The sequence below is a fragment of the Ceratotherium simum genome, chromosome 12 (genome assembly GCF_057802395.1).
Source record: "Ceratotherium simum simum isolate JZ-2026a chromosome 12, ASM5780239v1, whole genome shotgun sequence".
NCBI lineage: Eukaryota > Metazoa > Chordata > Mammalia > Perissodactyla > Rhinocerotidae > Ceratotherium > Ceratotherium simum.
The window spans coordinates 3,943,588-3,956,833 of record NC_141911.1 but is presented as its reverse complement, the minus strand read 5'-3'; the positions used below and the strand labels follow the sequence as shown (position 1 = coordinate 3,956,833).

Here is a 13,246-nt window from a genome sequence, read left to right as displayed (position 1 = left end):
CTCTTATGCCACATCTCTCATACCCTGAGGCTCTGCACTCTGCCAGCCACCAGTTGGGAAATAAAAGTCTGACTAATTCATGCCATTGTGCAACTGAGGGTAACTTATGTGCCACCAAACTCACATAGCATTTTCACATTAACACATGAAAATAATCTTAACCCAGTTGCCACATGGGAAAATGTAGGACACCCAGCGATACCACTAGGGAGGCAATGCCTTTGAACGACTCCAAGGGGCAGGTGCCTGTGATCCAAGCTAACCTTGGGGAGAGTGGTTTAATTCATCCCCCTGTCCCTCTTTTCGGTGGTTCTGCCCATCATGCTCCCATGGGAGAAGAGAGAGAAAAGCAAGGAAATAGGGCAGGCTGAGCAAGGGATTCCGTGAGAGGCAACGGGAGACTGAGGACAGGTGTCTACTGAACACCTGCGATGTGCCTGGTGCATGGTGTGTGGGGAAGGCACTAGCTTTGGAGCTGGAACAGCCTGGGTCAGCTGTGAGAACCCGGACATGTCACCTTCCATCTCGGAGCTCCAGTCTTCTTATCTGTAAAAAATGCTCCCCAGTGGGGTGTAGCAAGGATTAAATGTCTATCGTAAGCCAGTCCAGCATGGGCATTCAATATACGTCAGTGTTCTCTCCCCTTTCCTGGCGTGGTGCCAGAAAAGGAGAAGCTGACACACAGCCCTGACCTTCGAGAAGGCTAACAAACAAAGCTGGTGAGCATAAAATGATTCAATACACCAAGGCAATGGGGGATTCGATGCCCAAACGAGCAGCATAGCCATTGAAAGAGGCTGGAGAGGTCTACAAAGTCTCTGGGTGGAAACTGAACTGGTGAAGATAAACAAGAGACCACAAAGCTACACACAGCATGCACAGAGGCTTGGAGGTAAGACTGGGCATTTGTGGGAACCATGACAGACGCAGCCAGTAGAGGCAGGGGAGGATGTTGGGGAGGAAGGGTAGGAATGAGAGGCAGGGAAACTGAGGCCCACGTGTGGAAGGCCTTGGGAAACCGAGATGAGCTGCAATATTGCATTTTCATGATGTAGACAGTGTGGTGGAGGAGAAGTACCACTGGGCTGGACCTGAAGCGTGTTCATTCATTCGAAGCACTCTCCTGCTCCTCTCCTCCCCAGTTTTATTAAGGAGTCCTAGGTTCAGAGCTCCTATTTGTTTAGCCTCTTTGCAGTGTGCCTGGGAAAAGCAAATTTGCTTTATTGTGCAGGTGAGACTAGAACCTAACACTACTGGTAGAAATGAACCATTCCTGGACTCTCTCTGTATGCCAGGTTCTGAGGTTCTTTGTGGTGAAAGGCCTTATTATTCCTCTCAATGATCCTTCAGGGGATGCTGTTTTTGTATCCATTTTGCATGAGGAAACTGAGGTATGCTCAGAACGGTTAGGTAACTTGCCCATGGTCCCACAGCCAGAGCCTACTCTCTTAGCCACTGTCCTCCCTCCAAAAAAAAGCACCCCCCACCCCTCAGCTGCTCTAGGGCTCAAAGACACACTGAACTCCCTGAGATGTTTCCGAACAATTCGTTCTTCACATGGGATAAAAAGTCTCCAGTTTTATTGCAGGGAGCACATGAGGATGGGGAAAGAAACAGGACCCCTTCTAGGAAGACACGGACCCTGCATTTTAATGTTCCTGCTCAGCCCAGAAAGATAGTGAAGGGACAAGTCTGAATTCAAACATCACTGAACTTCCAAGAACACTGAGGAAAATTTTCTACTACCCCTCCACCCCCACACCCAGGAGAGCAGATTCAGGAAGAAATGACACCATACCAAGGAGGCCTGTTATATACTGAGGATGGTAAGAGTCTCTACTGCAAGGAAGTCAGGGAGTCCTCTCTCACTGAGGCCCATCTAGGTCCATTTAGAACTGGGAATCGGAACAGGGGGCTGGGGCTTGAGGGTATAAAAGGGAAGAGGAATAAGAGAAAGAAGGTTCTCGATGCCATGAGCAGGCAGCCTTCAGGGAACAGATACTGCACCTGGACATTTACCCTGCAGCTCTGCCATCAACTGGGTTAGACCCAGAGATTATTCCTCAACTCTCCCACCTTCATCTGGACAACATTAACTGCTACCTTCTCGGAAATCTTATAAACTTTGTTGGAAGGCTTATAGTGGGAAGCATGCTATTGAGGCATTTTGCATTAATTGTCTTTTTTATTTTCTGTATTTTATGAGGCTTGGACATCTTGAGGTCTTTTGGACTCCGGGGAGAGACTGTCCCTCCCAGATTTAGCTAATTCCTAGAGATAGCAACAACTTGCCTATGAACACAGCTTTGACATGCAAACCAACCAACCAAGTCCATACCCCTAACCATCTCCTTTATCTAACTCACACACACCAACCCAATGTTCCTCCTGCCCCAAATCACCTCACCAATCCTAAGCCTAAGAATGTGCCCATTCTTTCCCACAAAAACCACAATAAAGGCTTTGTCCATGCTTTCCCCTTGCCCTCTCTACCTCCTGATCCTGGTGCTTCCCCATGTGGCCTTGCATAGTGTGTCGTGCCTCCTGTTTCTAGGGATCTATGAGTATAAACTTCTTCCTGCACGACAGTCATTTCTCTGTCTGTATCTCTTACCACACTTGCTCAAAACAAATCCCAGGCACATTTAAAAACACATTTATACAGGACAATTCTATAAACTCTGCTCCCACTTTCCACACTGGAGGCAGATCAGGGTGAGTAGAAAGATGGAAGGTGATCCAATGGAGGTATTTGGGCTAGGGGTTTGTGAGACTTGACTTTCAGTTATAGTTCTATAGTCTCTATAAATCTCAGACTCTTTCCTAGAAAACAAAGAAATTTTATTAGATGATCCCAAGGTCCCTTCTAGCTTGAAATGTCTTTGGATCTAGATGGCTTCTAAAATACATAACAGAGCAATATGTAAATGTTTATGATGTAATATGAAGTCAGAAGGAAAAAACAGGTACAAAATTACACCTATCCTATAATCAAATATGGCAGAAGACTGAAAGAAAATATAAAAAGAAGAACGTTTTAACGAAGAGATGGGATTATGGGTCTAAACGTATATTTCAAATTAAAAAAAGGACCCGAAGTCCACATCACGGCAGAGCTGGTATCCTCCTCTCATCCTTTCTGCATCCCTTTATAAATGCCCCCGTATTCGTTTCTAGAGGTCAGAAGTCCAAATAGGTTTCACTGAGCTAAAATCAAGGTGTTGACAGACCTGTGTTCCTTCTAGAGGATCTAGGGGAAAATTCATTTCTTGCCTTTTTCAGCTTCCAGAGGCCCCCATGTTCCTGGGCTCAGGCCCCCACTTCCATTTTCAAAGCCTGCAGGGCCAGCTGCGGCTCTCTCACCTCCCATGACTCTAACCTTGCTTCAGTGTCATATCTCCTTCTCTACTCGGACTTTCTTGTCTCTTTCTCTTGCTTATAAGGACCCTGTGGTTACATCAGGCCCACCTGGATAATCCAGAATAACCTTCCCATCTCAAGGTCAGCAGATTAGCAACTTGAATTCCATCTACAACCTTAACTCCCCCTTGCCATTTGCATAGCGTATTCACAAGTTCCAGGGATTAGGAGGGGGACATCCTTGGGGGGGTCATTAGTCTTCTGTGGAATTCTACTCCATCTAAAGAGGCCTACGGCACCCCCTTGGTGTCTTCCTGATTGCCCTTGCTCATTTTCACCTAGTTTCAGCTGCATAGACATGGCAAGAGGAGGACGGAGCTTAAACTGTGATTTGCCTTGGGTCCCTTATGGATAATGCTGCCAGCCAATGAGATGCCTCATAGTACCTAAAGCTGGACATCCAGCCAGCAAACATTTATTGAGCACCTTCTGTCTGCCAAGAACTAACCAGGTGTTAGGGGTGGTATAAACATGAGGATGACACAGTCCCTGCTCAAGGAGCTCATAGGCTAATAAAAGAGAGGACTCATCCCCATAAACATCCAAAATACAAAGCACTAAAGGAAGGACATGTAAAGTGAGGTGAGGGAAACTGCTTTGGGCTGTGTCCCCATTCTGAAGGGACATCTGAGGTCTGAGGAGGTGGTGGTGGAAGACGGGAGCCCAAGCTCAGCTCCAGCTCTAAATTTTTAAAAACTATAAATTAGTATAAGGAAACGTCCCCTGCTCTGCTCTTCTCTTTCCTTCTACCAATCTGCTATCTCCATCTCACTGATCAGAGGTAACTGCTCTATTGAGATATTTATATCCTGCCAGATTTTTCTATATGTTAAAATGCTCAAATGTAAAATATTTTATAGATAACTTGTAATTATTTTTTTTACACAATGGGTTCATTCTATAACTTTTTTTTGCAACTTGAATCACTCTCTGACCAAATTAAGGATATTTTCCCAAGTCAGTATGTTGTGTATTTGTATATTTCTAGGGTAAATCTCTAAGTGTGGAACGTCTGTGTCAATGGATATGCCCAGTTTTAATTTTGACAGATTTTTGCCAAGTTGCCATCCCAATATAGGAAGCTGATTTACTCTCCCTTCAACTCGGTAGGGGAACAACTGTTCCTCCACACCCCACCAACGCTGGACATTATCCATCTTTTTAACCTCTGCCAATCTGATAGGTGGAAACAGGGCATCTCAATGTGGTTCTGATTCGCATTTCTCTAATGATGAGTGCAGTTAAACTTTTTTGTTTTTTCACGTGCCTGTTTATGTTTTAAATCTTTGAGCCATCTGGGATTTATTTTGTTATAAGAATAGAACTTTATTTTTTCCAAATGGCAGCATTATATAATTCACATTTTCCCCACTGATTTGAAATGCCACCCAGCTCTAAATTTTAAAAATGAAAAGAGGCCACCTCAAGCTAAACCTCACACCATACACAAAAATTAATTCAGAATGCATCATGGATTTCAAAGTAAAATGTAAAACCTTTAGAGGATAACACAAGAGAGCATCTTCAGTACCAAGGGAAAAACAGAGTTCTCAGGCATGACACTGAGAGCAAAATCTATAAAATAAAAAATTAATAAATTGGACTCCACCAAAACTAAAAACTTTTGCACTGTGAAATATCCTGTTACAATATGAAAAGACAAGCTACCGACTAGGAGAAAATATATGCAAATCACATATTCAACAAAGACATATATAGAATACATGAAGAACTATCTAAACTCAACAGCAAAAAACAAAAAAATCCCATTATAACATGCCAGAATTGAACAGATATTTTACCAAAGAAGAGATATGTATAGTAAAAAAGCACATGAAAAGATGTTCAATATCATTAGTCAAGTGGGAAATACGAATTAAAACCACAGTGAAATATCACTACATGTCTATTAGAATAGCAAAAATAAAAAATAATGACAACACGAAGTGTGGGTGAGGATGTAGAGAAACCGGAAGTCCCATGCATTGCTGGTGGAAATCTAAAACGGTACAACCACGCTGGAACATAGCATGGCAGTTTCTTACAAAACTAAACGTGCAATTACTGCACAACTCAGCAACTGCACCCCTGGACATTTATCACAGAGAAATGAAAACTTGTGTTCCCTCAAAAACCTGTACACAAATAGCTCTGTCATTCATAATAGGAAAAAACTGGAAACAGATCAATTGTTGTGGGTGGATGGTTGAAGAAACTCCGGTAGAGTCATACAATGGAATACTAATCAGCAATCTAAAAAGAGTATTAACTATTAATACATGCAACAATCTGAGTGGACCTCAGGGGCATTACCCTTAGTGACAAGAGCCAATTCCAAAAGGTTACACACCACATGATGTTTGATTCCATTTATAACGTTCTCTGAATGGTAAAACTATAGAGATGGAGAAGAGATGAGTGGCTGCCAGGGGTCAGGGATGGAGACAAGGGGCTTGGGTACACAAATACAAAGAGAGAGCACAGGGAGTTCTTTTATGGTGATGGAACAATTCTGTATCTTGATTGTGGCATTACAAGAATTTATACATGTGATAAAATTGCACAGAGCTATACACACACACACACACACAAATGAATGCAGGCTTAAAAATGATGAAAATAAAATAAGCTTTGTGGTCTAGTTAACAGTAATGTACCAACGTCAATTTCCTGGTTTTTATATCGTATTGCAGTTATATGTCATCACTGTGGGAAACTGGGGGTACTAATTTTGCAAATTCTTGTGAACTTATAACTATTTCAAAAAATGTTTAAATTTTTTTTGAAATGAAAAAATGAGAGAAGAAAACTATCTTTGCCAAAGACCTTCCCATGGCACAGGGTGGTTCTCTTTGGCAGTTGCTTTATCTACAATAACCTATTTCCTCTCCCTCCTCCCCAGTACACAACATAATATCCTTTTGAAAAGTTTTCAGTCGAATGGACGGTGCCTTAGACCAGGACGTCCAGAAAAGTTCAAAAGAACACCTGCATACCAGATTCACCAATTGTTAATTAACATTTCAGCCCCTTCTCTTGACCACATGGGATCTATCTGTCAATCTATGTCATTGTTTCTGAACCATTTGAGGGTGTTACTTACACCGTGGGCCTTCGACCCTACATACTTTAGCGTGTATTTCCTAAGAAAATTCTCTCATACAATCACAGTACTGTTATCGACTCCAGTACATCTAACACTGATTCCACGCCTTAATCCTCGTTCCTATTCCATTTTTATCAGTGGCCCCAACAACGTACAGTACAGAATCCAGCCTGAGGTCAGGTCCTGCACTTCGCTGTCACGTCTCTTTGAGAGCCTCAGTAGGTCCAGCTTTGCTACCGACGTCTCCTCGTCACGGAGCCCCCGGAATTCTCATCTGTAAACTGGGACGGTAGTAATTGCCTCACCTACCTCTTTGTGAGTAAAGGCGCTTTAGCAACCCACAAGAGCTAAATGGAGTATTTCTCTTCTGCATCATTATTCCCCAGAAGCGTCTAAACTTCTACTGCGGGTTGGAGCAAAGGACACCCGCTTTGGTTTTCGCTCCCAGCCTGGGAAAAAGACGTAAGCCGGAGGGAGGCGAGCCAGGGGCGAGGAGAAGGAATTGAGGAAGGATTCCTCTAGGGAAGAGCGGACAGAGTCCGTGGTCAGGCTCCCCAGGACTCCCCTCTTCCGCCCCTCACCTGGAGCGCGGGGCGGCCAATCCGCGGCGCGCTCGGGGTCCCGCGGCCAATGGGAAGGCGGCGCGGCGCGCTCCCCAGGGCTATAAGCGCGCGCGGGGCGGCGGAAAGTGAAAGTGGTGCGGTCGCCGCGGGCGCAGCCCGGGCTTGGGCGCGAGCGCCGGGGCCGAGCCGCCGAGATGCTGAGGGCTGCGGAGCCGCGGCCCGAGGAGGCGGGGGCGGCCAGCTGCAGCGCCCAGGCCGCACTTCCCTCCCAGTCCAAGCCGCTCACCTCCTTCCTCATCCAGGACATTCTGCGGGACGGCCCGGAGCGGCGCGGCAGCCACGCGGGCAGCTCCCAGCCCCCGCGCCATCCGCAGCCCCCGCGCCGGCCGGACCCGAAGCGAGACCCTGAGCCGGAGTTCGGGGGAGGAAGGGGAGGCTCCGGGGCGCCCGAGGACGAGCCGAGCGCCCGGCCCCACACTGCGCCAGGGGAGGCCGAGACGCCGGCGGACACCGAGCCAGGTAAGCCGGCGAGGCGGGGGAGGCCGGGCTGGGCCGGGGTGGGGTTCTGCAGGCGGCCCGGCCTGCGGGCTGCACGCACGGGCATGAGGGCCGGTCCCACGCGGACCTTCCGAAGCTCCGGCTGCAGGGATGCGAGGCCCCGCGGCGACAGGCGAAGGGACCTCGCCGCCTCCCGCCGCGGGCGCGTCCCGGAGATTAACCCTGAGCCCCGGCGTCGGGGCGGCGCAGGGTTTAGAGCGCGGCTCGGCTCGCCCGGCTCGGTGCTCTCTGCTCCGCGGGCCCTCGGCGCCGGGGCTCACGAGCGAGCGCGCGCGCAGCGCCCACGGTCCTCCCGCGTCCCGGGGGACACCCCACGCCCGCTCCGAGCTCCCGCGCGACCCTTGGCGGCGCCAGGCCCACGTCACCTCTTGCAGTTACAGTAACTAACATACAACAAATAACCAACAATAACTTACGAATATTAATAAATTAGAGTTTGACCAGCAAAGACTCCCTTTACTTCCCAATCCCATGGGCAGGAAAACAGTCAATTTGGGAGTCCCCTGTGGTCTTCAGGAAATATAGTACCGTTGGAACATTTAGAGTAGACTTATTTCCTTTGCTATCACTTCTTATGAGGCATTCTAACGCCTTGATTAGGGAAAAAAAGGGGGGATTAAACCCAGAGAATGAATTTGCAGTTAGCCCTGGCCGCCTCTCCCATCACACACGCCCTCTCTTGCCACCCGGATGTTAACACCGGCTGCCTTAGCGTCCCGCTGTACCAGGTATCTTATTTCTCCGTGTCTTCCCTGCTCTCCCCCCTCTTCTCAATGTACATATTCAGAATCCCTATTTAATTCTACTGAACGATAGGGCAGGAAGATCGACCACTAACCCCGCTTACTTTGGGTTCTTGATGACTATTAGAAAACTGATACATAATATGCATGTTCACTCACTCCCCACTCCAGAGAGTTCCTTAGTCATGTGAAAAAAGTGAAGTGTATCCAAGATGACAGTGGGTTGTTTGTTCACTCACTGAACAGATAAGGGGGGATTGAATTCTGTTCTCTTCCCTGCTAACATGTAACTTTTTCCTTCCCATCCCTGCCTCTCCCCTCTCCTTTCCAGATAGGCACTTTGAGACTTATCTGTTGGACTGTGAAAACACTTCAGACGCCTTACCACGCCTTCCTCAAACCCCCAAGCAGCCGCAGAAGCGCTCCCGTGCCGCCTTCTCCCACAGTCAGGTCATTGAGCTAGAGAGGAAGTTTAGCCACCAGAAGTACCTGTCAGCCCCGGAAAGGGCCCACCTGGCCAAGAACCTCAAGCTTACCGAGACCCAAGTGAAAATATGGTTCCAGAACAGACGCTATAAGACCAAGCGAAAGCAGCTCACCTCGGACCTGGGCGACCTGGAGAAGGCCCCCTCCTTGCCATCTTTGAAAGAGGAGGCCTTCTCCCGGGCCTCCCTCATCTCCATGTATCACAGCTATCCTTACTACCCCTACCTTTACTGCTTGGGAGGCTGGAGCCCGGCCTTCTGGTAACGCCAGCTCAGATGACAACCATGCGTGATCAAAAACTGCCTTCCCCATGTTGTCTCTCTGGAAGGCAAAAGGGGCTGGGAGGACTGGGGAGCAAGAGGCGTGCAGACCACAACTGTTGGAGGTTTGCATGGAAATCCCAGATTCTTCACTGGTGGGCTGATGAAAGATCTGGGACGGTGAATAATTTAATATCCAGATAGTCCCCCCACACATAACGTAAGTCAGTTTTGCTCTTCGAGACCTGCTGTAAGTGGGGAGGGATAAAGCCAGGTGCTGTGTCTAGCACTTTGTATGACTTCATATGAGCTGTCCACATCACTGCTGAGGATTCCGTTCCTACAGCTCCATCCTCTTGTGTAAGTGAGCATCAGCGATGAAGGAGCAGACCTGAAGGGGGGAGAGGGACAGCTAAGATGAGGATGTCACCTACTGAATTAAACTGCAGTTTGGAAGCCTTTCGTTGGCCTTGAAGTATGACCAAGGTTTCTCTCCGCCCCCGTTAGAGAGAGAGAAATCGGGGATCTCACAGATAAACCTGCCCTGCTCAGCGCAGATTGGCGTGGGCTGTGGAGATGGGTAGGAGGAGATGAAAATATAAGCTTCTATTATTCCTTTTTAAGTAACACGCCACGTGAAGTATTTACAGAGTGGCCCAGGTAGAGCAAGAAGCACTCTGTGGTTTTTAAGACAAGCTGTACAAACAGAACTCTGCCGCGACGGGTGGGCCAGGCAGGTCCGAGCCGGGCCGCAGGAGGAGTCTCGGCACGGCCGCGGGGGCGCTGCGTTGTTTATTAGCAAAAGGTGAAAAAGCCTTTTCTGGACCTTTTTATGCTGGGCCTGAGAATTTAGACTGAGAAGCTTCCTGGGGTTTTCAGGCTATAATTCATACCACATCACGACAGAGCACAGACTTCTTTCCTGTAAGCTCCTTCCTTCCCACCTTCTTTCAGTTTTTGTTCCTTTTCCACAGCTGTCACCCACTGAAGGGCTTCTTTTCAGTCCAAACTTTTAGTCTGGCCGCACCTAACATTTGCATTCCTTATTTAGGCTGAGATCTGGTCTATTTTTTTTTTTCCCCCGAAGCTTTATCTCTCCTGGGTTAAAAAAAAAAAAAAGGAGGCAGATTCTGAATTGGCTAAAAGACATGCATTTTTTTACACTAGCCATTCTTATTTTTTTCCTTTAAAAATATACCGCATTAAATCCCAAATCCTATTTAAAGACCTGACAGCTCTAGAAGGTCACTGCTGCTTTTCTAGGACTTTCTGGTGGCTCTGTTGATACAGTTCAAAGCCTGACAAGCCTTTGGGATCCCTGCAGGCAGAGGGGGTGAGAGGACTGGGCTCTTACGCACAAGGAGGGACACGGTGCACAGTGAAGTGTCGGGTGCCAGGGAGCTATCTGCTGGCAATCGAGGGCTCGTGTGCGGGGCCTGGAGAGAAGGTGGCCTCAGCCTTACAGAGCCCAGTCCCCTGAGCAAGCTGACAGGCTGATAGCGCTTTGCAGGAAGAGGCTAAAAAAAGCAAACAGTTTTCGAGGCAACCTTACTGTGGCTTTCATCACCAAACAACACAACTGTCCAAATACTTTGGGAACTGTGTTTAATGCCTATAAAAAATGGGTCCCCAAAATGAGTCACTAGTGACTTCAGAGGGCATGAGAAGAAGGTGAAGGAGAGATGTGGCCACCCCTCTGCTCTCATCCTGTTGTCTCAGGTGACCTGGTAGAGGGGAGAGGACAGAATAAAAAAGTGAGTTACTAATGAGGTGCCCTGAGGCCTGGAAATCTCTTGATCTCGCTCTTAGTTCTGTTTAGTGAGAAACCTTTCAATTTCCTCCTAGTAAAAGGGCCAAGTCACTGTTGGTGGCAAAACTGCCGGAGTTGATAGAAAGTTGGCCCGTTTCACCCCATTTTCTATGGTTTGGGCTCCACGTTGAAATACTGTTAAATGCCCGAGCTGCCGACACAGTACTCGCGAGCACAGAAAGCAGAGCGGCCTGAATGCTTTCTCCTTCTCACCTGTCTTTTAAGGTAAGCGTTCAGCACTCACTCTCTGCTCAGTATCCTCCTTTCCCACCCTCTGAGTTTAATTCTTTCAACCTGCAAATCTGCAAGTATTAAACATTTTACTGTGAGGTATATTGTGTTGGGAAAAAAAAGTTTTTGTTTAAAATGATTTGGTTTGTGAATCCATCTTGGTTTTCGTCCATTGGAACTAGTCACTCACCCATATCTGAACTGCGAGAACAGCATTTGAAGAACTAGTGTATCAGTGTCTGATAGGTGAACTGGAGGGTGTCCTGGGCCACTTCCCCCAGATGGCCTGTTTCTGTCCTGTTTAATGCATTAGTTTGGGTTCTCCACGTGCATAACAAACTCTGCCCTGATCTGGAACATAAAAGCCTGTGACTTGAAGTTCAGTAAAGTACCCCAACTGAACTTTATTTTTCTATGTATTTTTTGCAACATAGGAGTGTTTTTAAAATAAAGTACTGTGTCTTTATTAGACATATCTGTGTGTGATTTTCTGTTTCCTAAAGACTACATGCCATTGAGCTTACGTATTTCTGGCTACCATGTTCCCCCACCCTCAGCCCACTTGACGAGTCTGTGGAGACCAAATAATCGAAAGCAGTAGCTTAGCCGGCAGCAGATGATGGGCATTCTTTTCTAAATGCACTGGCCTCCATCCGTGGTAAGTCATGGGGAGGGAAAGAAATTTCTGTCTTCAGTTTAATAATCAGCTGCTCCAGACCAGGGACACCTTTTGTTTAAATAGAGAACATCAGGTATTTACTTACATTTCATAAAGACCCTGAAGGGAACACAAGGACCACAACAACAGTTCTTTTAAAATCCCCCATGCATCTCCCACCAACCCCTCACGCTACAACTGCTCCCCTGGCCCTCTGGCACCTGCATCTCCCTAAAGATGTCACCATTCAGGGCAGAGATACCTCTTGCAAGCAACACCTTTGAGTTGTAATCACAAGTATTGAAAATAGATTTAAAATAAAATATATAAAGAACACATCCTTCATCTCCCTGCACTTAAACCTTCATTAAATCCCACCAGCAGAGTGTCTCATGCACCTGATTACCTGAGAGAATTGATGGTTTTCTTCCCCCTCCTTCAAGGAAATAGAAGCTTAAAGAGTAAGGTGCTTACTCTAGGTAAAACATATCATAATTTCAAAGCTGGCTCTAATCCTTTAAGTACATTGTGCACACAGGTGGGGCCTCCCCGGCGCATGTTCCCATCGAGAGATTTAACTCTGCACAAATCGATGCTGTCCTCCCCTCCCCTGGAAGGCCATTAGCTCAAATTACAAAGGCTCTTGCAGCAAGTTAACAGATGTGGATTTTTTTTTTAACCATTAAAAGTAGCTAATCCAGGAAATTAAACAAAAATCTCTCATTTCTGAAGAAAGTTTTCTGCCTGCTCTTGTTGTCCCTTTTCCAGCTCTGCTTCAATACCCATCGACTGCACACCGTGTTCTTCCAGCAGCTCTCCCCAGCACGCCGCACGGTTGTGGAATTGGGAATTCCTTCTCAGTCTGTCTCACAAGTTACTTCAGGGGGGATTGTCTAGAGCCACTGTGGCTTTGTCACTGGTGATCCCATTGTTCCTTCCCTGCCTCCTTGGGAAGGCCAGAGCTGCCAGAAGGAGAAATGAACATCAGAGATTTACACCTGACAAAAACGTTTTCCTTCTAACTGCAAAGCAAGTAGTTTTTCCAGAGTGATGTTAATACCACGGTCTTAAAGCTGACCTTGGAGTGAACCAGTGGTTATGATGAGACAGTCACTTAGCTTGTGTGCCCTGTGATGGGGAGTTGCACGCAGAATGTTTATTGAGCACGCAATCAGGAGATACACCCATGAGGAAGTGAGGACAGCCGGGTTGAGGGGTGGGAGAAGCTGACCCATAACGCAGGTGCGACTGAGGCCTCCCTCAACACTCTGAGAAGCTCCAGAGCCAGTGAGTCGCAGATTGAGGAAGGGGGCAGGCACTTGTATCCAGCGCCGGGAAGAACCTTCTTTGGGTAAGGTGCTGACCACGGAGGGACACAAGGGTGAGTCATGAGCAGCAGTGTTCCCAGCAG

At 47.3% G+C, this 13,246-nt stretch overlaps 1 protein-coding gene across 1 annotated transcript; it reads left to right on the top strand.

Moving 5' to 3' along the window:
- Window positions 1–7,283: 7,283 nt before the first annotated feature.
- NKX3-1 (NK3 homeobox 1) lies at window positions 7,284–11,640 on the top strand. Its single transcript, XM_014789874.2, has 2 exons — window positions 7,284–7,608; window positions 8,722–11,640. The coding sequence occupies exons 1-2, from the start codon at window positions 7,284–7,286 to the stop codon at window positions 9,138–9,140; spliced, it is 744 nt and encodes a 247-aa protein (XP_014645360.1). The 3' UTR covers window positions 9,141–11,640.
- Window positions 11,641–13,246: the final 1,606 nt, after the last annotated feature.